Genomic DNA, 26424 nt, shown 5'->3' on the forward strand with positions numbered 1-26424 from the left:
TTGTGTCGTCTGCCATCTCAGATTGCGTCAACCGGAGATTCGACGTTCGCCCTTCAAAGATCTTCTTTGACTCGATTGAAGAGGGCGTCAATCATGCACGGTCAACTGCGGTCGAACCGGATACTATAAATAAAGGTCGGCGGGCATTGACGCCCTCGAGGATAAATACATTCATTCATCGTTCGGGTCGTGAGTCAGAGACGGTCAAGATGATCCCCGCTGCTGAAATCCTCAATTTTTGTTCCGAGGTGTTGTCCTACTGCGACATTTTCTTTCAGCTCTGCTTGACGGTGTCCTATCTCAGGTAGTTATATCTCACCCTTCTCACCTTTCTATTTATAACATTGTCTCCGTCCAGGGATCTGCGATCCATTGACTCGGACATTCTGCGTTTCTTCACAATATTGGGACTGATCCTTTGGACATGCCAAGGCCATGTCACTTGTCCCGATATCGGTGGAAGGTTCACTAGTCACTTATCGATCTAGCGCTGAGGTTTAGGTCTGAACTTCTTACTTTCATTCTGTACGCCCCGGAGGTTCAAGCTATGGCTTTTTTTGATTCATCCTTCTTGTAAGTATGCACCAAGACTGCTACACCGTTCTGATTTCTACGTCGGTCCTTCTTTCGTTGTGGCAACATGGCCGAGTGGTCTAAGGCGCTGGAATTAGGTGGTTTACACTGTCAATCTCCCATCCAGTCTTTCGAGGCGAGGGTTCGAATCCCTCTGTTGTCACTCTCTCCATAGTCGTCTTTTATTTTTTTATTCAGTCCGTCCCACCATCCGGTTTTGTTCCCCTTTAGGATTGGGCATAGACTCGAGCCAAGTCCCTTTTTGTAAATTGAAGACAGTCGTTCAATCGATTACCGTAGGGACTGGAAGATTTGATGTGTGATCTAGTACAGTACAGAAAATTCCCACGAATTACGAGGACTTAGCCAAATTTCGCTGAGCTTTGAGTGAGCCTGCGACGCGATGTCTGGCCCAGAGATCGTTTTGGACCCTGATCGCCTTGCCTCAACGTCTCGAAGACTTTGCGAGACGTTTGGTATTCCATTCCTCCACCCATTCCAGATCGAAACGGGCCAAAACATCTTACAAAAACGCAGCACAATCCTTGACGTACCAACCGGGTCCGGCAAGACGCTTGCGTTTTTCTACGCGCTTTTCTACTACTTGCCGCTTGTAGAGAGGTAGAGACATCTCCATTAGAAGCTTCCAGATTGTTGGTGCAGCCTCCTGCAACTTTTGCGAGAGCGTTTCCATCGAAAACGTTTTCAAAAGCTCTGACACTGATGTGTAGAACCCCCGAGAAAAGATCTCCTTCACCGCTTTACCTTCCTTCTGTAACGTCTCAGCCAAGGTGTCAACTGCAGCATCCACTGCTATATCTGGGGCACGTCGAGCCAGAGCCTCTATGAGAGCACCGCCGTGCTTGTTTGAGAAGCGGGACATTGAGGCAGAGAGTTGCTGGTCCTTGGAATCCATAAGAGCGGTCATAAACTCATTGAACGTCTTGAATCCGTAGCCTCCGTCTGCGGTGTCCTTCTTCATGACGTCAAGGAGCGCCTTCGCGTTTCGCGTCTTCTCCTGCTCTTTTGTCTCCTCTCGAAGTTGACGGGCCTGCTCACGCAATTGCTGTTTCTCTGCCTCCATCTCGCGCTGCCGTTGCTCCTGCTGTTCCTGGCGTAGTCGTTGCTGCTGTTCCAGATCGGCAGCACTCAGTCTTGGCTCGGTTGCTGGGCCAGACTTGCGTGCCTTCTTCATTGGACGGCCTCGTCTGACAGGTGTGGGATTCATCACACTGATTGGTGATGATGCTGCGGGAGCGGATTGTCCGCGACGTCTGGGTGTGGATGGCAATGCTTGGGTGCTTGGACCTGCGGTCTCTGTCTCGGAATCCACGTCGGCAAATGGGTCGTCTTGAGAGGCCGGTCGCTTCTCAGGCATGTTAACTTAAGATAGGATAGATTTGACCGTGAAAAATGTGTATTTGAGGATGTCAGCGAAGTGTTCACAAGTGAAGGTGGTAAGTCATGAATTCCGAAATCTGTCTAAGTCCCGTTAAATCGTGGGAATTTTCTGCACTGTACTCGAATACGGTTCAAATCTACCAGTCCCGAGACAAATCTGTCGAGGGACTGGTCCGAGTCTAGATTGGGCACCAACGAGCCGCATTGTTGTTGTACTTAGCATCCTCCACCAAACCTGGCTTACTTACTATCAGGGCCGACAGCATTGGCAGAGTCACTCACACCAGATGAATCCACTCGCCTCACCTATTTAAATTGACAACCGTTGCTGGTACATAGCCGGCGTTGGTCGAGTTGAAGGTGCGGATCGCTATAAAGTTTAATCTGCTTGCTTACCTTGTCTTTGGTTTTGTCATTAAACGGTTTAGCTGTTTAAAAGGTGTGCGAGTTCATCCCACCCCAGCCAGGCTCAACAATAACTTACTCGTACTGTAGATATGTATGTGTACGGGAGGCCATCACTCATTGACACCAAACCCTCCGCCCCACCTCAACTCTTGCCCACATTCGTTGGCCGCCAGACGTGCCAATAACGACCTTGTCGATTTCAAGACCTAGAAGGTATGTTAGTTCGAGACTTTCCGGTTACAGCACCTACCTTCCTTAGTACGAAAGCTTATCCCCTCCGTTCTGTTTGCCTACCCCCGAGACTTCGTCAACACCCGCTCCATTGCACAAACTGAGGCCAACTTTGCACCCACCACACTCGCTACGAATAACAGCGATGAGACTTTGCCGCTGTCTCCAAACCTTTCCGCGGACGCTGTTCATGCGTTCAACAGTGGAGACACCCGCGCCAGCGGTATCATCTGAGCAGGACCTAATGACAGCGGAGAAGCCCCTCTACGGCACGGTTGCTTCACATCGTAGCTACATCTTCTTACACTCCCCAATACCACCTACCAAGCTTCCCTCGAGGATGACGACGCCTCTGCAGCGCGCTTTACAATTACGCGCATCGAAGTGGGGAGGTATCGTCAGTTCGAAGGAGGAGATCATAGTGCGGACGCGCCTCAGGAAGCCACTGCGTTCTCGGCCTTGGGTGGGCGTTTGGAACTCGAAAACATTGTGTTGGAGGACGTGGATAGTGTGTATGCCGTCTTGAGGGAACACACCGAGGGTCTGCATCCGAGTCGTCCTCATGAGGACACGGAGATCCGTCTGTACGTGTGTACGCACGGTGAGCGAGATTGTAGGTGCGGCGACATGGGTCGGAAGGTTGTTAGTGCTTTGAAGAAGGAAGTGAAGGAGAGGGGGGCCAGCGCGGACAGGGTGAGAATTGAGGAGGTGGGGCATGTTGGTGGACACCAGTGCGTATTAAAGATTTTTTCTCCTCATTCTTTTGTTCTCTGATTTTGAGGGTTTTCCTTGCGCAGATACGCTGCGAACGTTTTAGTTTTTCCGCACGGCGAATGGCACGTCCGCATGTTGCTTTTCTTCGTTCCAGTTTCTGACTTACATATTTACATACAGGTTGGGACGGGTAACACCAGAGACTGTCCCCGAGTTACTCACCACCGTCCTTGCGAGCCCCAGGAGGCCTTTCACGCCTTCAGACCCCCCTTTGCTTAGAGATCATTGGAGGGGACGCACAGGGTTGGGGAAGGAGGAGTAGGTACCGTTCTTCAAGAGTCTAAGGTAGACGCTTGGCTTGTGGTGTTGCTCGCATGGAAGAACCACGCAGTGGGGTGTGCATTTTCTCGTCGTACGCCAGTCCTGACGTCAACACGAAGTCTTGTGTCCACGCCGATGGCACCGGCGGATTTAGCGGAAACGACAAGGAGTATGACCAGCCCCTCAATCATGGGTCTGTTTTTCTGAACCCTGGGATATGTGTCGACCATATTTAACTAAAACATGACAAGCTCCAGTTGAGGCAATCACTACCCCCATGCTACATTCGCAGTGCTACTATCATGTACGACATACCACCCGCTTCAGGCTTTCCCAGCACTACAGTCTTGGGTGTGATGGAGACGATCCAGTTTCATCCATACCTCACTATCGCGGGCTTGCTGTTTGGTCTATGGGGCTTGAAGCATATCGGATCGAAGAAACAAATCCCAACCGCCTTCCCCATCCTCCAGGTCCCAAGGGGCTCCCCATTCTGGGAGCCATGTTGGAGGTGCCATCAATGAGGGATAAACCGTGGCTAGCTTACGATAAAATGTTTAAGAAATATGGTGCGCCCTGCGTTAATATTGTGCGCTCGTGCCTAATTTATTTACCAGGCGACATCATATACTTTGAGGTTGTCGGCCAACCATTTCTAGTTTTGGGATCCTTGAAAAGAGTAAATGATATTAGACAAGAGATCATCAAATTACTCAGACAGGTTGATCATGCCTATGTTGAAGCTGTACGTTCCCCTCAGCCCAAATGTTTTCTTCCAAGCAGGCTAAATTGCCACATAGAATGGGTTGAGATTTCGATATACCAGATATGCCTTACGGGACTAAGTGGCGAAGGCACTGCCGTGCATTTCACGAACATTTTCACGCGAACGCCATCCATAAATATCTACCGATCCAGGTGAAAGAAACTCAAGCCTTACTCCGTCGGCTTCTCACGACACCGCAAAATTTTATGCATCACATCCGACAGTAAGCCGTGATCATTCATATCCGATAGCCTGACTAACATCTTCTCAGCACTTTTGCATCGACTATTATGAGTGTCTCTTACGGCCTACCCGTCTTGGAATCCAACGACCCCTATATCACTTTGGCTGAGGAGGCCCTGCGAGGCGTTGCCGAGGCTGGCATTCCGGGGACTTTTTTGGTGGACCTGCTGCCGGTCTTGAAATATGTGCCAAGCTGGTTTCCTGGTGCTGGTTTCAAGCGGAAGGCTGCTCACCATGCCGTCATAAATGCTGAAGCTGTGGGTCAACCCTTCAAAACTGTACAGAGAAAAATGGTAGGCTCTCAATTCCACGTTACTGGCCACTAATTGGACAAGTTAAACATTGTGTTTTTAGGCAGAGGGAACAGCGATACCTTGTGTTCTGACCTCTTTGTTGGAGGAATTTCCCGGAAATGAAGAACTAGGCCAAGCGGAGGAAGAGCTTATCTCTCGAAATACCGCTGCGATAGCATACAGTGGTGAGCAATCAGATTTTTGGATCTGAACTCACGTTGTCGATCACCTAGAGGATAGCTGGAGCCGATACTACTGTCCTTCAGACTTTCTCCGAATTTTCTTTTGACGCGACTCGCTCTTAATAGACGGTTTTAACCACTCAAAGTTTTTTTTGGCCATGGCGATGTATCCGGAAGTCTTGCGAAAGGCACAGGCGGAAATCGATGCAGTCGTCGGAATAAATCGCCTTCCAGACTTTAACGACCACCCTTACCTGCCATACATAAATGCAATAATCAAGGAAATGATGTGTTGGCAATTGGTTCTTCCCCTCGGTAAGAGATTTCCTCCTCAAGTTCTCCTCCAGCTGTTCATCATGGCAGGTTTTGCACACATGGCTACTGAGGATGATGAGTATGATGGATACTTTATTCCGAAAGGTACTGCTGTCATCGGAGCTGCATGGTCCGTTTTTCACCTATGGGGGAAAAAAACTTTTAGTATTGAAACGTTGTGTATAGGTCAATCTTGCATGATCCCGAAGTATTCGAGGGCCCTGAAGAATTTAGGCCGGAGCGCTATCTCAAAGACGGTCAAATAGACCCAAGCGTTAGGGATCCAGGAGTTGCAGCTTTCGGGTTCGACAGGAGGTGAGTGAGAAAATGGCATCGAAGTAAGTCATTCATAGCTGGGTTCTAGGATGTGTCCTGGGAGGTACCTGAGCGATAATTCTCTATATTCTATCGTCTCGTCTGTCTTGGCGGTATATAATATTAATGCGCCAGTTGATGAATCCGGAAAGCCTAATCAGCTTGTGGTGAATTACACAAGCGGGCTTCTGTCGTATGTTTTCTTTCTATATAGTCCACGAGTATCCGTTCATTCCCTTACAGATATCCCGTACTTTTCAACTGCACAATCAAGCCACGCTCCAAAGCTGCTGAATTTCTGATTCAAGGCATCAGTGATTGAGTAAGTCACTCTCAGGTAAATATGCTGTTCATTTTTTCGCTAGTCGAGTTCCCCGGATGACTTTTCACGCTTGCCGTGACGGCAGCGCTTGCGGCAGCGTTTGCGATTCATGCAATTTTGGTTCGAGTTGAAACTGTAACATAACATTATGAACTAGTCGTCTTCTTGTCGATGTTTTACCAGTACATGTACAATTGTTCGCCATAAGGTCGTCTTCATGTGTACGATGAAGCTGTAGCTGAGGATCCAGAGCAAATCCAGCGAGAGCACTTTGTCACGTGCGTGACGGTCTTGTTTCTTTGACCCCACCTCACCGTCATGGACGTGGCCCAGGACGATGAAAGAAAGCCCTTCGATGCCGAGACTGGGAATGATGAAGATGCTCAGCCCGACCCAGATGAGCACCTCATGCTAGATCAAGGCAATGGAAAAGTTTGGCTCGTCAAGGTTTATCATCCACCAACACACGCCCCCTTATTTCCTGAATTTTTTGTGCCCGTCAGATCCCAAAGTTTCTCATGGAACGCTGGGCATCTGTAAACGTTGAAGACGCCCATTTGGCGACGCTGCGAGTTTACACGAACAACGATCCAACAACCGGCAGGCCACGCATTATCTTGTTCTTACCACCCAACATCAACCCCAATACCCCCAACGCGCCGCTCCCGTATAACCCTAATCGACCGCTTTTTCAGACAACGACATATTACCCGACAACGGGTGCGGAGCCAGATTGCTACGAGCTCGACATGGTGCACGACAACGTCGAGAACCAAATTGTCGTTGCCGAGCGCCCGAAGGACCCATCTCTGAGTGTTTCCACCAGCGCTGCGGCTGCTACGGTTAATTCTCGTGCGCGGACGACGGTGCTCACTGGAAGGATCAAACATGAGTGCAATCTTCGACCAGCGTTTAGCCAGACATACAGAAAGCAGATGAAGGAGCGACATAAGAAGTATAACACCCCGGTGCGGCAGATCAGGATGATTGAGGACGCTGGCGTTCCAGGCGGCAGAGGTGGTGTTAACAGACTGAGCAGTGGGGTGGGTGTTGGCGCTGGTGCTGCGTTTGGTGACCTTATCGTACGTCGTCTCGTTTTTTCCTCGTCGTTGGCCATGTCAGAGGCTTGACTGGTGCTTTACAGAAAGTCAAGCCTAAACAGCCGAAAGGAACTTTCGAGCGTATGGCTCGTATGCCTAGGAACCAACTTTTGGACCAAATCTTCTCGCTCTTCCGCGAAACACCACACTGGGGTATACGTCCTCTGCGAGAAAAAACTCAACAACCGGAAGCGTATCTGAAAGAAGTATTGTCAGAGGTCGCGTTCCTTCATCGGAGTGGTGAACATAGCGGTTTCTTTGAATTGAAGGAGAACTACAAGGACGAAGGCGTGAGTGGATTCAGGCCCTTTCCTCTCTAAAGCAATTCTTACTTTGTATTTTCAGATGAAGGGTGAAAATGTTCCGGGACCACTTCCGGGGGATACAAAGATGGAGGACGAAGATGACGACGACGACGAAGATGAGGATATGGAGGAAGTCTCCTAGGTTATCACTTTTTACATGTAACCTATCTTGTACTATAATTCTGTGCTAATATTGACATAATATTTTTCATCACGAGCGCTGTACTCCACACCCCTCCATGCCATTGTGAAAAGAATGGCAGTGTGGCGGGTTTCATCACCAAACATTGTAATCGACAAACTGCTCGACGGCCTCATGCTACCTTACTTCACGAAACAACCCAGGATTACAGACGTCACTGATAGCTCTATACGACGGACGTCATAGTACCGGCCAATTTGCGTTATGGTCAGTATGGAGTGCTCTGCTCCCTGGGTTATGAGTCCTTTGTGGGAAATTGAAGTGTGAATGTTGTTGTACATGTATGACATTAACAATCTGCCAGCCTTGTTCGTACATTCTACCACGAAAGCCGATCTCGCCTGGCCGGAAAATCTAGCGTAAGGCGTCCGTCGTCCGTCTATGGTGTCAAGCTCCACGTTTACCCAGCTGAGCCTGCTTCTTTGCCTCGATTTCCTTGGCTTTCGCTTGTGAAATAAATGAAATAAGACGGATGACAAGAACATGAAAGCAAGAAGAAACTAACCCTCGGTTTCAGCCTTCCTCTTCGCTTGGGCAGCCTCGCGTTCCGCACGAACTTTGGCCAGCCGTGATAGGTCAGCCTTGGCCTCATCCGTCTTTCCTTGTACGTGAAGCTATGACAGCAGGGTGAGGAAGAACGTCATGAGAAATTGGGTGAACACGGCTCGTACTTTCCAGTAACGATCTTTCGCATCCTGTTTCTCTTTCTGCTCCCTGAAAACGAAGTCAGCAAAGTAACTTGAAAGTTAAGGAAAGAGAAAGCCCACCTCTCTCGTCGTGATAGTTCCCTTGGGGCGGAAAGATCAGAGATGTTCAGTTTCTTCTCGACATGGTTGGGATTGATAAAATCCGGGTCCTCCTCTGCGATCTTCTGTTTCTCCGCGGCCTGCTTCTTCTTCAGTTCACGCCTCTCCGTCCGACTGAGCTCCTGTTGAGCTGGGTTTCCCTCCTCCTCCTCCTCCTCCTCCTCCTCTTCAGATTCTTCTTCAGACTCCTCCTCACCCTCTTCAGACTCCTCACTAGAGTCGCCTTCTTCCTCTTGTGCACCCCTGATCACGATGGATTAACGCCACAGATTCATATACGATTAGCGCAAGATCTTATTCACCTGCGCCCAGTCCTTGTCCGTTCGCCGACAGCAGTACCATTCTCATCGAGGGTCATGTTCTTACTATAATTTTTTCGCAAATGAGCTCTTTGTCCGAGTCAAAATACTTTATGATAACGTACCTGAAGCTGCGGCCACCTCCTCGCTTCTGTTTAAATTTCCCTGCGAAAGATCGGTCAAGTTGGAATGTATATAGCATAAAAATTCTTACCAGTTCCTCGAACCATTGCTGTTCTTGATAAAGATTGGTGGTGGAAGAGATATAAGGATCGTTTGAATGCACAAAAGCGGGCAAGTCCAAATCGGGACGGTAGGCAAGCGGACTTTGAAAGCAATCTCCCGAGTCCAAACACCGTTCTCCGCTCTCAAGCTTTCCTGCAGAATGTCTACCATACCGGCGCGCCTAGCGAGGTCAACCAAAACATCGCTCGACAACGCAGAGAGGCGGCGTAGGGTATTATCCCTGTACAGAGACTGGTACCGATCGGTGCGTGTTGGCGAACTTATCTTCATCCAACTAGGAAAGCTCACTCCGAGCCCATAGACCCCAGAAATCGTCGCAATATACTCTTTGCCCGTATCCCCAGCTTATGTACGACATGCTATCCGCCAGCGTTTCGAGAGGAACCGCTACGTAACGGACCCGAAAGCAATCGACGTGTTGGTGTTGAAGGACAGGCAAGATTATCAGGAGACGATGAATTGCTGGAAACAGATAGACCACGTTATGGGTATTTTGTTGGAGCCTCAACAAAGACCTCAAAGGACGTTCTTGCAAAAGTTCTATGAGGGTGCGTTTGTTTCAGCCGTAACCCATAACTGTATACTCAAAGCATTCCCCATTCCTCAGGCAGAGATGAGGAAGCCGTTGTTCCCGCTGCTTCTGGTATCTAGAAACATTTAGAATGAGGAAAACATCAATTTTTTTCTACGTTAGTGCCGCGATGAAAGATGTTACGAGTCCCCTTCACTCCCTGTACCGATATTATTTCATTCGCGGACGCGCTATTCCTTCAGGAAGACCACTACTAGATGTCTGGACAGGACCCTTGGATCGTAGTTCCCCATTCCTTGCACCTTTCTTAAGAAAGAAGAGCACATCTGCGCGGCACGCAATTGGGAGTTTCAGTCACAACTTCGACTCTACTCATGGTCATTGCGAGGCTCTCAACGCGGACAAGCTAGTGCACGTATATTGGGAGTATGGTACACTACAACATTCAGCTCTCAGCCCTCAACATAAAATAAAATATTTAAAATGCAGAGAAAAGGGAAAAGACGGCTCAAAGTGTCAACGTATCAGTATGCCCTTTCTCCTCCTCATCATCTCCAGGGATGACATCAACCTGAGGGAGGAAAGCACATTATCAGGTCACAGACTGATAAAGGAGACTATCAAACGTACCTCATCGAGGTCAGCGAGACATTCTCCAATAATAGCTACAGCCTTTGCCAGGTCTGCCTCCTTAATGACAAGTGGGGGTGCGAATCGAACGCTAACCAAGCACATCAGCAATGATACAAAAGATAAGGTGACAACATACATGTTCACATGTGTTGGCTTAGCCAACACCCCCCTGCTTTTCAACAAAAGACAGAGCTGCCATGCCGTCCTGCCCTTCTTGCTCTTCGTCTCGTCAATGACAACAGCATTCAGCAGCCCGCGGCCGCGAACTTCAGCAACCAGCGGCGAGTTCAAATCGCGCACAGCTGTGCGGAAGTATTCCCCGAGTCTCATTGCGCGATCAGCGAGCTTCTCGTCAACGAGAACGTTGAGTGCTGTCATTGCTACAGCACAGCCTAGAGGATTCCTGGATTATTGACGATTAGAAAGGAATGGATCGAGCAGTCGCTTTACAACGTACCCGCCATACGTGCTACCGTGTTCACCAGGTTTGATGCACAGCATAATGCTGGCATCGGCGAGAACAGCGGAGACGGGATAAACTACAGGTATGGTCAGTCCGACGAACTAGTATGCGACAAGATGAACGCACCTCCGCCGGAAAGAGCTTTCCCAAGAAGAACCATGTCAGGCCTGACGTTGTCATATTCCGATGCAAGCATCTTTCCCGTTCGACAAAGACCCTAAGAATATCATGAATGAATGATTGGAAGTGATATGAGAAAATTAGCATACAGTTTGAATCTCATCACAGATGAGTAAAACATTGTGTCGCTTGCAAAGTTCATGTACACTTCGTAGATACCCATCCGCAGGGACGACAATCCTGCACATGGTCAGCTCCTGTAAAGATGATTTAATAAGATTTACGCACCCTGCCTCCCCTTGTATAGGTTCCACTAGGAAAGCCGCCACATTCTTCCCATGCAATTCCAGCGCTCTCTCCAGATCCTCAAGGACGCCATAGCGAATTGTCGATGTCTTCCCTCCATCCACAAATGTTGGACCGACACCCTCCAGATATGGACCAAAGCCACCCCGACTTTCCGGATCTGTGCTCATACTATACCAGAAACGCTATCAGAAGGTAGATAGATAGGAAGAACTTAGCCAACCTAATTATGCCCAAAGTTCTTCCATGGAAATTGCCCTCCACACTCAAAACAATTGCCTTGCCATCCGGCACGCCCTTCTTCATATACGCCCACTTCCTCGCAAGCTTGACAGCAGTCTCAACTGCCTCTGCGCCTGTGTTCATTGGTAGGACCATGTCGTACCCAAACATCTCTGTGATCTGTTGGGCGAAGCGTCCGAAGACGCTGTTATAGAAAGCCCTCGATGAGAGGGTCAGCCGTTGGGCCTGCTCAACGAGCGTCGCCACTATGCGGGGATGGCAATGTCCCTATGAGGATACGGTACATGAGCTAACATGAAAGGGTTGTAAGCAAACGAGTCGGACCTGGTTTACCGCGCTACAAGCAAGCAATCATCAGGTGAAATTTCGGACGCGAGGGCAAGAACCGCGAGCTTACGAATACGCAGAAAGCATATCAATGTACTCCCTGCCCTCGGGATCCCACACCCTGACGAATAAACGCATCAGCACCGTGATTTCATTGAACACGCAGCGTAAACCACTCACTTGGCACCTTTCGCGGAGTCGAAAACGACAGGAAGTGGGTGGTAACTAATAGCCAAAAGAGCGCAATCACAAGTCAGCTTCCAGGTATAAAAGGATATGGCATTAAGAGAAAGGGAATACAGGTATCCTGCGCCCTTTTGTAACATTCCTCCTCTCCATGCAGTTTTGACCTTCCGCTCATGGTTCATAAACACATAAACAGTAGTTCAAAGGTGTCTATTGGAGAGGGTTGGACGAGTTCATCGTCGACAAGGTACCCTAAAACCAGTTCAGAGGCGATGGACGACTTACTTGTGCGCGCCATACTTGTGTTCCTTGTGAATCACATCTGCCGACGTTATCTTGGGCGAGGCGGGCGTCGGTTTCAGAACAACAGTTTTGGCTTGGGGTGCCAAGTGAGTACCGTTGCCCTTGAAATCATGGCTGTTGGTGGCAGTAGCGGTTGGGGACATCGTTGTCGTTGGCGTCGTTTGAAATTGGCTGGTTTAATTTCTATCGTGGGTGGTAGGAGCGGCGTCGGGGAGCGACCCATTTATACTCCATGCTCCGCCCACCCATTCGGCTAGTCAAGGTCACGTGGGTATGATGTACCTTCCGGGTCAACCACGCCAGGATAGTCAATTACGAACGGAGAAAACGGGTAAACCAAAGCACCGTGTATTAAGCTTGGTCTATCGGTATGTATTCAAAAATTCCTATTGTACAATATGTGGTAGTAAGTAGCAGAGTGTTGGGTAGCCAGCATAAATCAAAACCACGATGAACCGAAAAAGAGCTAGACCAGTATACAATCCTGTCAACCCGATAAGGTCGATATATAAACCAGGTGACGTCTACAATGGGGGTCGTGTGCACCATGATATCCTGTAAATCTCGTCCAAGAAAAGTCGTTATCGTAACGCCTCAGGCCACTCTTCACGTTTTCGCCAGCGACCGTCCTCGTCGAACCGAGGATTCACTGGATACGACAAGCCATCATCTGTTCTTCCAATTGGAACTGAAATATTGAAGTAAGCATTGACATTGAATGATTACCACCCCCCCATATCACCAAAGGATGGGAAATGACTTGAGCGCTTGAGCGGTAGAGAGGCCCGACATAACCGGGCCACCCTCAAAGATCCTAACCCCAAAAGAAGGACGTCGATGCTGTCATCGATAACTGGATGACACGCAACAGGTGACGCTCCCCTCTCAAGGGAGAAACCAAGAGCAGAAATGCCAGCCCCATGCGCTCAAAAAAGAGTTTTGCAGTCCGGTCACCAAAAACAAGCGATCAATCATGACCTCATCGTGCAAGTCATCAGGGCGGCGGCCGTCCAAGGTCCGTTCCCTTGATCCTGATGAGGTGGACATCAGGAGTGTCAATGACGAACGAGGTGGACGCAGGAAGGAAAAGAAATGATAGCAAAGCACTCACAAATCCATCCCAACGCGTTGGAGCCCATCACGCTGAACCACTCCCCGCACCGATTGCCCATCCACCAGATGTTGCCTTCAGTGGACAAGGCTCCCCATTCGTGATCCCATTCTTTGAGAGTTCTTCTTCTGGCACTGCGTGAAACAGATTGATGAGCACCTTCAAGGAAGGTTAAGGTGCGAGATGAAAATGAATGATAGTCGGGAACAAAAGTTGCGAAAGGGAGGGAAAAAATCGACAGAGAAGAGAACATACCCAAACTCCCACCAAGAATAGGCCCTCTGAAGGGTAGCCGATTCTCTCTCCCTCATATTTCGTATATTCATACTCTCCACCGTTGTCTGGCCTTTCAATATCATATGCACATGGCTCACCACCAGCGTACTCGTGAACAGCGCAAACAGACCAGATCTGTAAATGGTATGAGATTTCGTGCATGGGTTATTTTCCAAACATACAGAGCAATGATGACAATCATCTGCGGATCCAAATCAGAACTCGACTTCATCATCCGAACGGTGTATACGATGAGGGTTGCGAAGACAAAAGCCGAAAAGACAAAGGCCGCTTGACAAAAGTTGAGGAAGAACTGCACAATTATTTTCTTCGAAAAAGAGTAGAGTAAGAATGGAAGTAGCATACCTTGTGGTTACGCGCCCCGACGCATTGGCCTATCCCTAGACAACATCATGATCGTTGAAGGACCATAAGAACGCGATGCAACATACAAGGACAGTGATGATCATATTTCAGCACACACTAGGTTCTGGAGTCAATGAAAGAGAAATTATAAGGAGGCAGTTAGACTCACAGTCCCACAAGCCCGACAGTGGTGCGCCCGGTACGGTTTAACAATCTCATCCAGAGAACAATACCGGTGCGCAGGGAGCAAAACCGCAGTCATTGGCGGCCGACGCGTGATATGCGTCAATGGCCTTTTCCGGCTACTTCGACTGGCCTTCCTACTCATATCCTTCGACTGCGGTTCTCCGACCGAGTTTCCAGCAAGTGTCGCTTCCCCATTCATACTAGTCTTTGGGGTGACATCACGCACGCCAGCTGCCGAATGCGACTTCGCCTCCTTCTCCTTCACCGACCCCTCCTCCTCCTCCTGCTTAACCACAGGCATCGGCAACCTCGCTCCGTTGTCCATTTCGCCTGATGAATACCGGACGCTGCTGCTTTTCCGCGGAGACATAAGCATATCCTCGTATGAAGGTCCTCCGATGCCGCCGATGGGGTAATGGCTTTGACTCGCTGCGGAAAGCGAAGGCTGTGTTTGATGCCTGCTCAGAGTTTGCGTGGGTTCTCCGATAAACTCCACGTCTGGAGACCCAGATCGCCAAGATAGTCGGAGAGAATTCGCGGGTGGTAAGAGAGGTTTGGGAGATTTGGGAATGTACTGGATTGAAATGTTAGACTGGGCCTGTTTATGAACGATTGATTGGAGTGTTTTACGTCTTTAGCGAAACCTGGAGGCGTCAGAATAACCTTTATAAAATGATGAGGAACGAGGATTTGAGGGGAGAGGACATAGGTTCACTTTGAGGTATGCCCAAACCACCCACAGCAGTAGAATCGCATAGACGACCAGCAAGGCAACTGTTTCCGAGCTTTGTCAGTTACCTGAGTCCTGTAGAGCATGTAAAAGGGACAAAGTCTTGTATGGCCGACAAATTTCTTGGCCAGGCCATAATGCAACGCGTCCCATTCCACAAATTCAAGTCTGCACTCACCTCCAGTTCCACGACCTGCTGGTGCCCCAGAATGCTTCCGTATTATGGGCACACACAATCTCCCAATGTACACGTACGACGTATACCCCAAAATCCCAGTCGTAACAAAGACCATGAGCTTCAAGGCAATCCAAGGTTGCTTGGTGGTGCGACTGGAACGCTTTTCTCGAACCGCGATAGCAGTGTGCTCAACGACCCCGCAGCAGGTGCGGTCGTGGGGAGCCAGAACATTGCTGAATTCCGGGAGCTTGGGGTCGTCCATGGTCAATCCCAGCGCCAGAAGAGGAGCGCAAGGCAAGACTTGGTTTAGCTCTTAGCTTAAACTCTTCTTGGCGTGGGTGGAGACCCTTGTTTACGTAATTATGCTTAGTTTGGCTTACAGTCCGCTCAATTCTTATTCTCTTGCTCTCAAATTTGGCCCATTTGGAATATAAGTATGCAGGCTACACGGCCTCGGCTGTAGAATAAAATCCTCAGGAGCTATGGCAGAATTTATTTTTCAGTGAATATGAGAATTCTTTATGTGAAGGTGGATTCTTCGGAGCAGCAAGATTCATCTAAAGCTATTCATTCCTAAGGTATAAGTACAGGCTCCCAATAAAAATCTTGAGATGCAAAGTTTATGGCTCTGGAAGTGTGGAGAGAAGATCAGGCCGTAGGCGAGGCCAACCTGAGGCCTGGTGATCGCAAGAGCCATTCATCAACTCCTCCCAAATGCCTGCTGAAACCGGGTTGAAACGCTGTCCATAATTGTCCCGTGCAAATTGACAAAGTTCATACACGTTTGACCCTCTGAGGGTTCGATCGCACCTTACCGAGGGGTGGGGAGAAAAGGAGGTCATAAGTTCTCGTTGTGATCCACAGAATAAAAGTATCGGCCCAGTTTTCTCTGTGAAAGCGCTTCTCTCTCGACTCCGAGTGGAGTCACGGTGACCCTCTTAGCAACCTTGTCTCTAGGTTTTCGCCTTTCCGTCTCGCTTACAATTAAACCTCGCCAAGGCGGAGAAAAACATAGCGCCGGAGGACAGGCAGTGGGTGATTGTGGATGAATGATTGTAAGGCTGTCACTGAACAAAACTTTCATGACAAAGAGTGAGCCGATGTCACTGGCAACGGAGTAAGCGGAGAGATCGGATAGCCCCAGGTTCCGGAACCAGAGAAATCTTCACGTCGACATCGGCCGACCACCAATTCAAGAGTAGGAAGTAGAACGCCAAAAACTGCGCAAACTGGTCGGAAATTTGTTCAACGGACTTGAAGGGGATTAGATATGTAAATCTTTGATGATCTGTATCCTCATAGCGCGCAGCAAGGAAAAAGCCGAGACGCTCCTCGAGAGAAAAGGTGAACGAATAATAAGTTGTCGCGTCGTGAGGCCAGAATGAGTAGCGCTAGACACTCTACGGGTGTCACTTTTGTTTTATTCAAGCACTTGACGACGTGAAGGGGACTAAACAAGGGAGGTGAGGATTTTCGCCGGCGCTCCTGATTGATCAAATGGAGAATTGAGTCGTGGACCGGGGCTCTGTTTATGCATGCTGACACGCCTTGGACACGCCTCAAATGACAGGCTCTCCTCAACATGACAGCTGTGCTTTGTCGTCTCCTCTCCACCTTAGACAGCTTACTCCACCATTACCTCACTGTGTGATCATTATTTTTCACTTCTCCACCGTCGCTGAGTGACATTAAATTTACATCCAACAACATCCTTGACCCACCATAAATCATTCACAACATGCCACCCATTAGTGATAACTGGCCAGATGTCCAAGCATCTCTCGATGTTCTGGAATCAGAGTATGCAGGGCGAGTAACCTCCATGCTCGACTTCCTTCAACCCCACTTCACCCACATAGCAAACTACGCCACATCTCTACACCCTCAGAGACTCGCGTGCCGCCTCCTTACAGACCACTACACCTGGGGCCAGTCCTTCACGGTCTTCGAGGTTCTCTTTTCCGATAACACATCCTGGATTATCCGCTTCGGCATGCGTCCTATGGATGCCTACTTCAACACTGCCGCTCAGCTTGAGCGCAAAATTTTGAACGAAGTGGCGGCCCTACACCTCGTCCGACAACGTACCACCATCCCCGTTCCCGAAATCATCGCTTACCACCCCATCCCGTCCCCCTCTAACCCCCTAGGGCCCGACTTCCCCGCATTCGTTCTAATGACAGCCATCACCGGAACGACCATAGAAGACTGCGGAATAGCAATTCACGAGCTAAGCACCGACAGTGCCACTGGTTGCGGAGGCAAGGCTGGTGACCCTCTTGGAGGAGACGAAAGCAAGCGGCCCATCCTACAACGTTACCTCCGCGACATCGCGGACATTCACGTGCAGCTCAGCAGGATAACCTTTGACCGTATAGGCTCCTTCGTCATTGACGATCAGGGCCACGTGTCAGTCGGCCCCGGAGCTGACTTTGGGCTGGGTCCTTTCGAGTCAGCGAAGGAGTACTTTGCCATTCAGGCAGAGGCGTATGAGAAGCTAGCGATAGCCGCCGGTCTGGACGAGGAATCAGGGGACGTGATCGAAGAAGGCATCACGAACACGGACGGCGCACAGCTTAAAAGACGCTTTGTTGCGTCGCTCTGGCGCGCCGCTATGATGCCCCTCGTTGACGAGCGGGATGATCGGGGCCCGTTCCCCATGCGCCACGGGGATCTCCACAGCGAGAACATCCTCGTCGACGCAACAGGACACATCGTCGGTGTGCTGGATTGGGACTGTGCTGGCACAGTTCCATGGGAAGCATTCGCTGTGCCGACATTTGAAGTGTCCGAACACTTCACCGATGCCGAGTCTGCCGACAGGAAATCACCCCAGCGTCAGGAACGCCCAATTGTGCATGACGCGTTCAATCGCGAGCTGGCAGCTGCTGAAGCTAAAAGCGGCGCCGTTGCGGGGAATAAGCCCCCGTCCGGCCGCACGCTAGCCGCGCTGCACAACTCCGATGCTGGGCACGTCGGTGCGTATCTGGCGTACTGGATGTACTCCCTTGCGTGCGACTATGAGCAGACTGGTCGGGCGCTTCATCGGATGCTGGGCTCCGGCGACGATATTGATCAGGCGTTCCAAAAATTTGCGAGAGAAGTGGGGGCGGTCTCTGTAGAAGTGCATTAAATCTCACAGACATTTGGACACTGTTGAGATCCTGGCGATCTCGGCCCATATGACTCTCTGTATATTAGAATATGAAGCAGAACTTTAACTGTGTATTTTTATTGCCAACGTACTTACGACGCAACTTGCTTTGCTTGAAATGAGAGACTGACTTGGAACTTGAATTCCTCCAGTGAATTTCTATGAAAAGGTACCACTCAATTTATCCAAGCTTGACCGGACATCGATGGGTATGAATCATTATTTATATTGAGCGCTAGAAAATTTCTACTAGTACCGGTGTACACTATACACAATATTGAGCACCTCGTAAGGCCCACGTCTACCATCAAGAGGCAGGCCGAAATAAATGCACTATAGCTCTCCCCCTATTTAGCAACTCGTGACTCGGTCTGAAGTATGCGCCGAGTTTTGAGTGAATAAGAGGGGGGTAGTAGGTTTTAACTGAAAGGTGGCCCGAATCGGCGAACTGGATGCGAATTCCGAGAATTCGGATTCATTTGAACTTGAATGTCGAAACTAGAACGAAGGCACTATTAAGGAGCGGAACGAAGGCCGAGTAGGCGCTCAGTGCTACCAGCGAGAAGCTTGTCCAATTTTATGAAGCAGGGTTGGCAAAAAAAAAAGTTGGAAAGCCAACTTTATAATTCTTTATTTAGGGCAAGCCGCAGCATTACCTTACGGTACTTCCACTACTCTTTGCGGAAAATTGGCTGGCATTTGCCCCTTCTTATGTCGAGAGTCAATGCTTCGACTTAAGGTACCTATTGCCCCCTGACGTGAAACAACATTAATGTTATCGTTGAGGTTCATTATTGCCACCCCATGCACACCGCCCATTTACGTCCCTACGGTGAGGTCGTTTATCAGTGTTGGACTAGAAAACATTGGTGTATTCTTCCAATCCCTGGCTAGTGCTTGAATTGAAACAGATCGGACCGACGTATGGCCCATTTCAGGTTCACCCTAGGAAACGGGGGCCAATTTACAACAGCGGAACTTCAGGTTTTCCAGGACCTCCGTGACAGCGCGTATGCGCGTAGTCGAGCCTAACGCGGGAGGGGATACTACCATGCTCGTGGAGCCACATGACTCCATCCCTTCGCGGATCCGGAGAAAATTGAACATACTGGTTACTTACGGTCTTTCAGCTACCCCCTTTACAAACACGCCGTTCCGAAATTTGGCAACTGGGAGATACTTATTAAGTGGATATCACTGACTCTCTGAAAGAAAGAGTTCCCCGCATTTTACAGGAACAGGGACACCCTTTATTCATGTCAACGGCGGTGCGTGTTAGGGTCAGCCTGAGCATCTTGTTTGGTTAGATCTTACCCATGATAAGGAGTCTCTTCCGCCGCTTCGCGGTAAGGAAAATGAATGTACTTTCGAAAAAATTCACCCCCAAAGTTGCTTTCTGCCGAGGCATTAATTGACCGGCGAAGACCCGTGGACTCTGACACACAGGCATGTCCTGGATCCGACCACATTTTATTTGAAACCCTGCCTTGCAACCGCTTCGTCCACCTGCAGCTCATCCGCAAAGTAACGGCTGAAACAAAAAACGGGCTTCTTCGGCTCACAGCATTGACGTGAAGACGATATGATCATACGACATTGCCTTGAAGAAGCTAGCATGCAGTGCAGGGGAATGTATGAATTGACAGATAAGCCTATCATCATTTGCCGCTCCAAAAGCACGAACATCGGTTCACCGTTCGAGAATCGGCAGCCTTTCCAAAATGCTTGGCAGGGGTAGTTAGTTTACAGGTAACACATCTTGAACACATCCCAAGAAAAACGGACGGCTTCGTTTGGGGTCAGGTCGGGATCGGACCTTCTGCGGAGCTACACCTGTGTTTTCGCACACTCTCGCGAGTAGGACTAGCGCATTAGCTTTCTCGGAGGTTGCTCTCGCCCCAAGCGGACCATTTTGAAAAAAATGGGTCAAACAGGAAGTTCCGCCGAGGGTCATTTACATTTAACGACGCAAATTAGCAACTCGACCTACGTCGCGGCAGGTCAGGCTGTACCTCACGCTTCGTCTCAAAATTTCTCCTCTTTCAATGGAACTTTTGATACCTTCGTCTTGAAGTAGTTCCAAATTTGCAATTCTCACTGGGATAATTTTTGGTAACATCTCCTCGGGATTTTCAGAGCTGATCAGGTCCTCCTGGACGGCCTGAATGCTGTTGATCAAAAGGGTTGGAACATGATGAGTAGACAACTCAAAATAAGCTCACCCATGTAAATGAGACGTATATTTGTCACCGCACGAGATGACGAGACTCCGTGGCTCCAGGAGCAGCGATAAAGTTGGGTTCATGTTGATGGTTCGACCTTCTCCGCGCGATACGGTGGTAATGGCGTCTTCTTGTTCATATTGATAATAATTGAAAACCGAATGAGATCCCAACGAAACGGTTGCTACCACAGGATGATATCTGGGTCCGTCTTCATGGGGCTGAACGGCATAAATAACAGACGCGATTTGTTTAATAAATTTATACCATGATTCCTTGTCCTGGAAGGTACTTGAAAAAATGTGAGTTGTGGCGATAAGTAGAAGAACAGGGGATTATGAACCTCGTTTAAAATAACATGATTGGGCATGCCGTGAGGTGAGTCCGCGAACGCTCCAGTAGCTTTAATACGTGATATGATATCAGGGCTTGAAAAGAGCTTCAGCCAGAAATCGCAAAAGAAAGGGGAACAGATGGACTAATTGTCGATAAAAGCGGGTAAGGGTTCAGCAAGAAGTACACCTTTCGGCGTGATCTCCCCCCCTAACTTTCCATCATTGACAGACTGCTCTCGTTAAACGTAGAAAACAAACCCCATATTTGAAGCCTAACGGACATTCAATAGAAGGCACTGAATCGCAAGCTATTCCTCGGACCGTCTGTTCGCTAACTTTTTCCACTTGTGTTGAGGCGTCTCATTGACCTAATTCCAGGAGGCGCACTGTCCAGCGACCATGGTCGAAGACGTTGAGAAAGAGATTACCTTTCGTATCAAATAAAGTTCTTCTTCGCACTATGATAGACGTGAATGGTGCAACTTGAGAAGGGACTTGGGTAATGGCACGGTGGAGGGTCAACGCACAGTAATGAAGTTGGGAATATAGAAAGTATCATGTCCACTGATGCGGTAATTTGACAAGTCGAAAACGGCGCCCATTTCTTTTGATCAATAGGTAGCTGAGTATGCCGTTTGAATCGTGGTGAGCAGTTTTAGAGGTTCAAGATGAATACCGTGGGAAGCGCGTAACATTGAATGACTTTTACTTTCGAATTCGACACAGACTCGGAGACAGTCACAATGCCATACGGCCCATACCTAATCGATAATCACTGATCTTCGTTGTCTCTAGGCCTCATATCTTGTTGAAAGCTGACGCTTTCGAGCTCGTCTACGATGATAATCGACCTCAAAGTGGAGCTTACCAGGTGTTGCTGTGACATGCTCACTAGGCGTGGAGTCGAGATCTCTAAGAATGCTCAGCCCTCAGGCTCCGTGACGGATTTATCACGGAACCGGGCAACAGTACAAGGGTTTGTGTCATACCCTTCAAACCCTTCATCGACCCCAAGAAACTACATATAATTTCGCCACCGAATGGACCAAGATTCTACTTTTTTCGGTTGTGAACTTCCAAATGAGAACCGTTTTTTTATGTTTACTTGAGCAAATAGAGTTGACTGTTTAACGCCAGGTTGATTTTGAACGTGGTCCGATGGTTTCCCGCAAGGAACTCAAGCTACCTACTCCGGAAACGTGCAGCTATACCGCACATAACCACAGCCTAATCATCGTCCCTAATAGGGATCATAAAAATGGCCACCTTTTGCCGCTAGGACGGACTGGCGGAACTACAGGCAACTTCTATTTTGAATAATGACAACATCTAGTACTAACGCTGAGAATTTACGATACTTTAGATTCAATACGCGGCATAGGGCGAGGGGAACGATGAGAAACTTCAACTAGAACTCGTTGTGGAACTGGTATTCGGGGAGAACGCCTCTTTCTGAGTGGTACTGAGAAGCATGGTGAGTGGAGAAGCATTCCTGCTATAAATCACTGAGTACTCACACCGGTGTGTATTGACACGGGTAGCTACGACGATCACAGTTTGCACACGACGGCCGGACTCCGTCGCACTTCATTTTTCGGCCTGAGATGCACATAAATTCAATGGTGTTAAAGGAGCGGAGACATTTAGCCTAACCTCTGCAGAATACACATGCCATGGGTGTACGTCGAGGGGTTCGTGCCAGTGGCGTCCCGTCGAACTGGGAGTATCCTTCCTTGTAACCGTTATAATTGGTCTGATTCGTTGTGAGTCGCGGTGAATTTTATTATAACGACGACCTCACTTCTAGGTCGGCACGAGCAGAAGACATGGAGGATAAATGTGTGCAAGAATAGAGAGTAAAGGATATAGGAGTGAACTTGTCCTGCCTTTGGTGAGAGCTATGGTCGCGAGCTTTATACCCTTCCCTTGCCCGCAAAAATTATATCGGTCGAAAAAGTAGAGCACCCTCCAGTTCATTGCCAGGGAACCTACATGACGACCCTATTTTTCATGTATATAATGTTCGGAAGGAGTAGACGGAGTTCAGTCCCAAGTCGCCCACGTTTTGTCAATCGTCGTCGGAAAGTGCCATAATTAATTGGGGACTGGGAAACTGGCGTGGCACTGACAACTCAAAATAAAGGCATTAGGGTACTCTGCGCGTGAAAGCTCGACCAGCGCTTCCAAAAAAAGATTTCTGCTCGATTATTGGGACTCGCGACAGATACCGGGAAGCCAGTATTATTTTAAACTGCCAAAAGCAGTCTTTGAATCCACAGGGATTGAGATGACCTTCTCAAAACCTGATATCTACTTCAGTAACTTGGTGTGCATAACACATCATCTTACTTCGTTCATTCCCAGAACGCGGCAGTCATCATGCGCACGAGGCTGCTTCACGAGATACAATTCTCATGATACTTGGCCACGGTGTCCTTAACCTGAAGCGCCGCGGCACAAAAGTATGTAGCATTTAGCGGCCAAGGCATCTCATCGCTACACTTAGTACGTTGAGTGATTTCATGAAGTTTGAGCCTCCTACTCACAAAATGAGATGGGAAAATGAGTGGCTTATTCTCGCGATTTAAAACAGCGCGTATAATATTGTTCTTGAATGAAAGGCCGCGGGAAGGAAGTGAACTTCAGATTATGACACAATCATGTTTGAGTATGAGCATGATTACGGATAACAATGAACCAACTAACTGAAAACATAGTACATCCGAGGGTGGATAAGAAATCATGGAGGATGCGCGAATTCTTGCCTGTGGTTATTTGAGAATAATCATTTGCCCATACTGGCCTTGTCAACAGAAGCGGAATAGCCATCACCTTGGGTGGAGGGAGCGGAGGAGAGTGGTATGGTCTCTTGGATCTTAAAGCCTATCCCTTGATAAAGAATCGGCAATTCAATACACCCAGTAGATTGGCCAAAACACATGTCGATTCTTATCCTGAAATAGACATATTTAAGCGAACGACACTGATGCATATTGACTGAACCCGAACCCAACAGTTTTCACCAAGGAAAGTTGATCATATACCGTTCGCGGACATACACTGAGATGTACGTCCCAACATTATTTGAATCTGGGAACGGCTCATCATGAGGTGTCGTAACCAAAAAGAACACGAGCTGCGGCGGCTCTAGCATTTCCCAATCATAACTGTCAGGTGACAGAAGAACACCAGTAGAAAGCCAGAAACTGGGCGGTCAGAGGCTAGAGAGATCCGTTAATACACTCCGGTACAAAGCTTCTGGAGGGATAAGTTCGAGATCAAAGGGTGTAAGTGGACACGAAGGATCCAGTGATCCCTGGCGGGTCAACGTTCAAGATTCGAGGTCGAAAACTCCTGTGAAAAGACCTGGCCCAGGATTACAGAGCGTCAATAACTATGCTCGGCACGCCCATCTGCTTCGGTTCGTCAACAAGAAACTCATGCACAGAGATGAATTGCAAACAATGAAAACGTTGGCAACTCCTAGACTCCCTTCGTGAGTTCAAGAAGAAAGTGCATGACACTGATCGTCGTGGTCCTGGTCAACAAGCTTCATGAGCAGCAAAGAAAGTTGATTCTGTGATTGGTGTGAGTTGATAATCGGTCTTTACCGTATTTTTGGAATTGTTTTTTCTCCAATCTCAACAACGATAAGTATGACAGCGGCAGAAAATATAATGTCTACTCACATGCTTCACGACCGCAATGGCCAATTTTATGCAAGAATACAAGGAATAGCGTTAGTATTCCAATCAATGGATTTTGTCAGGGGCTCTTCCATGCCATAGAATAAGGGGAAAGAAGATAACGTGGGGAGGGAGAACACTGAAAAAAAAATGAATGTTGCGCTGGTTGGGTGCCGGGCTGTTCTTCAAGTTGGGCGGTTCGATCCCATTGCGATTCTAAACTACAAGTCAACTACAAGTTTTACTCTTAGCGACTGGTTGGTGGGCAAGAGGGGCTCTGCCATGCCTACCTGGTGGAATTGAAGTATGACCCGCCGATAATTGGGAGGGTAATAGCAAGCCATAACATGCAAAGTAGCTGGCCTCGAGGTCAACTTGAACTCGAGCTGCATGGAGAAAACACAAATCTTGTGACTAGTGACAGGCGTTCAACACCAAACCACGTGATTAGTCACGGCGCGTTTAGGGGTGATAACGCGCCGACGATAATTTTTGCCGCACCGACGCAGTTTACTCAATGTCTCAATTTCCAGGCTCGAATCGAAACGAGTATCTACCCCTCTCCGCCGCCGAGCGAGAACTTTGAGGGGAGGTTTGTCGCTAGGCAGGGTGCTGTCCTCATTTCCCAAGTTTTGAAAATTCAAGACAGCCAAAGAACCCAGGCGCAGGCTCACTGCGGCCGCTCAAACGCTACGCGGGGGTGGAAGCGAATACACCTACAGAGTTCAATCAGCGTACTCAAGAAACTTTACTCATTTGTCTTCAAGGCCACAACAATGGCGCCGGCCGAAACCATGCCTGGTGTTCTCTGCATAAACTAGTGTGGCGGGAAATAGCCCCATACCCTAATTCTCCCAAGCAAATTTGCTTGGGCCTCAAAGAGGCCCTAATTTGCACCCTAAATTTCGGCAAATTTGCAGGTAGGGGTCCGGGGGCGCAGCCCCCGGGAGCCCGGCTAATTTGCGCAAATTAGCCCCGCAAAATAGGGCAAATTAGCTAATTCACGCAAATTAGGGTCTGCTTGACCAACTTTTTTGTTATGTGCACAAGTAACTGCACGGGGGGATCAACGATGGCGAGGAGGGAACTTATTTACTGATGACTACTTGCGTGCTGTTTGAGTCTAAAGAATTTCTTTAGGTGCACATTTGACGGCGGGCGTATGGAACGACTTTCAAAGTAGGTTTTACATGATTGAGTTTGTGAGCAAAATCCCGAGTTACTCCTCGAATTCACAGACGTCGCTCAAAATCGATCTCGACGAAGCCATTAGCATGCCCATTAACAGAAAATGACGCCGAAACCTGCCGTTGTTCTCTCACTCAAGACCTCGCTAATTTGCCCTAATTTGCATGCTGGTTTCGGGCTTGTAGCTTTGATCAGCAAATTAGCGCAAATTTGCAGGGCAAATTTGCAGCTGCAAATTACAAGAGCCTAATTCCCGCCACACTAGCATAAACAGAGTATATATACAACTAAGTACGTACACAATTATGATAAGTCCTGGTTTCGTTCGATAATAACTATTGGATTGTCTAGTTCACCACATAACCAACCCTCTTCCCACCATCAAAGCTCCGAAAACAATCGCTGACAATACCAAAGCACCGCCCTCTAATCTCCCAGTCACCTCCGCTGCACTAATACTCCCCTTACTCGTGCTTCCAAGATTATCCTTGTTGGCATGCATCGCCGCATGTCCGTTGGACGTCGCCAACACTGACGGATCTATAGTGAGGGTATTTACTGTTTTTGTTAAAAATGTAGTAGAGAATGTGGTGGACGGAGCGGCGTCGGTAACCTCCGTCAGAGCGGCATGGGAGAGGAAAACGAGAGCTACGCCCGGTGCGGGGACTGTAACGGCACATGTATTCGCCGTCTGATCGCATTGCTCAGTTTGTACGTCCAGGGTGCCTTGTGGGCGGCCGTCGGATTCGAAATTAGCTCCGAAGGTCTGAGTGGCAGTTAAGTCGGTGAAGGACGAATGGATCAACGATCACCTACCTGGCCCGCCCATGTAAAGTT

General features: G+C 48.7%; 12 protein-coding genes across 12 annotated transcripts; 7 read left to right on the forward strand and 5 right to left on the reverse strand.

The window, feature by feature from the left end:
- Positions 1-209: 209 nt before the first annotated feature.
- LACBIDRAFT_318809 (uncharacterized protein) lies at positions 210-488 on the forward strand (the record flags this gene model as incomplete). The annotated part of the gene is made up of 2 exons (XM_001879650.1): positions 210-304; positions 359-488. 2 exons carry the CDS (start codon positions 210-212, stop codon positions 486-488), a joined length of 225 nt encoding a protein of 74 aa, XP_001879685.1.
- A 608-nt stretch (positions 489-1096) lies between these two features.
- Positions 1097-1951, reverse strand: LACBIDRAFT_318810 (uncharacterized protein; the record flags this gene model as incomplete). Its single annotated transcript, XM_001879906.1, has 1 exon — positions 1097-1951. The coding sequence occupies one exon, from the start codon at positions 1949-1951 to the stop codon at positions 1097-1099; it is 855 nt and encodes a 284-aa protein (XP_001879941.1).
- Positions 1952-2758: 807 nt separating this feature from the next.
- Positions 2759-3649, forward strand: LACBIDRAFT_318811 (uncharacterized protein; the record flags this gene model as incomplete). Its single annotated transcript, XM_001879651.1, has 4 exons — positions 2759-2887; positions 2953-3344; positions 3411-3449; positions 3508-3649. The coding sequence occupies 4 exons, from the start codon at positions 2759-2761 to the stop codon at positions 3647-3649; spliced, it is 702 nt and encodes a 233-aa protein (XP_001879686.1).
- Positions 3650-4476: 827 nt separating this feature from the next.
- LACBIDRAFT_248749 (uncharacterized protein) lies at positions 4477-6084 on the forward strand (the record flags this gene model as incomplete). Its single annotated transcript, XM_001879652.1, has 8 exons — positions 4477-4637; positions 4686-4950; positions 5012-5132; positions 5259-5447; positions 5496-5577; positions 5634-5762; positions 5812-5955; positions 6006-6084. The coding sequence occupies 8 exons, from the start codon at positions 4477-4479 to the stop codon at positions 6082-6084; spliced, it is 1170 nt and encodes a 389-aa protein (XP_001879687.1).
- A 318-nt stretch (positions 6085-6402) lies between these two features.
- Positions 6403-7631, forward strand: LACBIDRAFT_318813 (uncharacterized protein; the record flags this gene model as incomplete). The annotated part of the gene is made up of 4 exons (XM_001879653.1): positions 6403-6531; positions 6588-7166; positions 7229-7474; positions 7530-7631. 4 exons carry the CDS (start codon positions 6403-6405, stop codon positions 7629-7631), a joined length of 1056 nt encoding a protein of 351 aa, XP_001879688.1.
- A 447-nt stretch (positions 7632-8078) lies between these two features.
- On the reverse strand, positions 8079-9026 carry LACBIDRAFT_318814 (uncharacterized protein; the record flags this gene model as incomplete). Its single annotated transcript, XM_001879907.1, has 7 exons — positions 8079-8137; positions 8197-8305; positions 8363-8405; positions 8459-8740; positions 8800-8862; positions 8922-8961; positions 9011-9026. 7 exons carry the CDS (start codon positions 9024-9026, stop codon positions 8079-8081), a joined length of 612 nt encoding a protein of 203 aa, XP_001879942.1.
- A 155-nt stretch (positions 9027-9181) lies between these two features.
- On the forward strand, positions 9182-9693 carry LACBIDRAFT_326056 (uncharacterized protein; the record flags this gene model as incomplete). Its single annotated transcript, XM_001879654.1, has 3 exons — positions 9182-9286; positions 9344-9590; positions 9650-9693. The coding sequence occupies 3 exons, from the start codon at positions 9182-9184 to the stop codon at positions 9691-9693; spliced, it is 396 nt and encodes a 131-aa protein (XP_001879689.1).
- Positions 9694-9967: 274 nt separating this feature from the next.
- Positions 9968-13564, reverse strand: LACBIDRAFT_184382 (ornithine-oxo-acid aminotransferase). Its single transcript, XM_001879908.1, has 15 exons — positions 13522-13564; positions 13267-13400; positions 12474-12843; positions 12138-12443; positions 11847-11891; positions 11737-11787; positions 11664-11676; positions 11320-11606; positions 11079-11267; positions 10940-11030; positions 10797-10887; positions 10665-10746; positions 10344-10610; positions 10205-10295; positions 9968-10145 (listed from the first exon to the last, which is right to left on the reverse strand). The coding sequence occupies exons 4-15, from the start codon at positions 12296-12298 to the stop codon at positions 10083-10085; spliced, it is 1431 nt and encodes a 476-aa protein (XP_001879943.1). The 5' UTR covers positions 12299-12443; positions 12474-12843; positions 13267-13400; positions 13522-13564; the 3' UTR covers positions 9968-10082.
- Positions 13565-16740: 3176 nt separating this feature from the next.
- Positions 16741-18135, forward strand: LACBIDRAFT_293842 (uncharacterized protein; the record flags this gene model as incomplete). Its single annotated transcript, XM_001879655.1, has 1 exon — positions 16741-18135. The coding sequence occupies one exon, from the start codon at positions 16741-16743 to the stop codon at positions 18133-18135; it is 1395 nt and encodes a 464-aa protein (XP_001879690.1).
- A 1679-nt stretch (positions 18136-19814) lies between these two features.
- Positions 19815-21320, reverse strand: LACBIDRAFT_293843 (uncharacterized protein; the record flags this gene model as incomplete). Its single annotated transcript, XM_001879909.1, has 10 exons — positions 21241-21320; positions 21142-21171; positions 21035-21081; positions 20972-20985; positions 20858-20921; positions 20722-20806; positions 20646-20669; positions 20379-20599; positions 20147-20324; positions 19815-19880 (listed from the first exon to the last, which is right to left on the reverse strand). Exons 1-10 carry the CDS (start codon positions 21313-21315, stop codon positions 19815-19817), a joined length of 804 nt encoding a protein of 267 aa, XP_001879944.1. The 5' UTR covers positions 21316-21320.
- A 497-nt stretch (positions 21321-21817) lies between these two features.
- Positions 21818-22536, forward strand: LACBIDRAFT_318820 (uncharacterized protein). The gene is made up of 3 exons (XM_001879656.1): positions 21818-22013; positions 22077-22187; positions 22255-22536. The coding sequence occupies exons 1-2, from the start codon at positions 21872-21874 to the stop codon at positions 22109-22111; spliced, it is 177 nt and encodes a 58-aa protein (XP_001879691.1). The 5' UTR covers positions 21818-21871; the 3' UTR covers positions 22112-22187; positions 22255-22536.
- Positions 22537-25939: 3403 nt separating this feature from the next.
- On the reverse strand, positions 25940-26416 carry LACBIDRAFT_318821 (uncharacterized protein; the record flags this gene model as incomplete). Its single annotated transcript, XM_001879910.1, has 2 exons — positions 25940-26343; positions 26404-26416. 2 exons carry the CDS (start codon positions 26414-26416, stop codon positions 25940-25942), a joined length of 417 nt encoding a protein of 138 aa, XP_001879945.1.
- Between the last annotated feature and the right edge of the window lie 8 nt (positions 26417-26424).

This window comes from Laccaria bicolor, genomic scaffold, assembly GCF_000143565.1.
Source record: "Laccaria bicolor S238N-H82 LACBIscaffold_9 genomic scaffold, whole genome shotgun sequence".
NCBI classification, from domain to species: Eukaryota; Fungi; Basidiomycota; class Agaricomycetes; order Agaricales; family Hydnangiaceae; genus Laccaria; species Laccaria bicolor.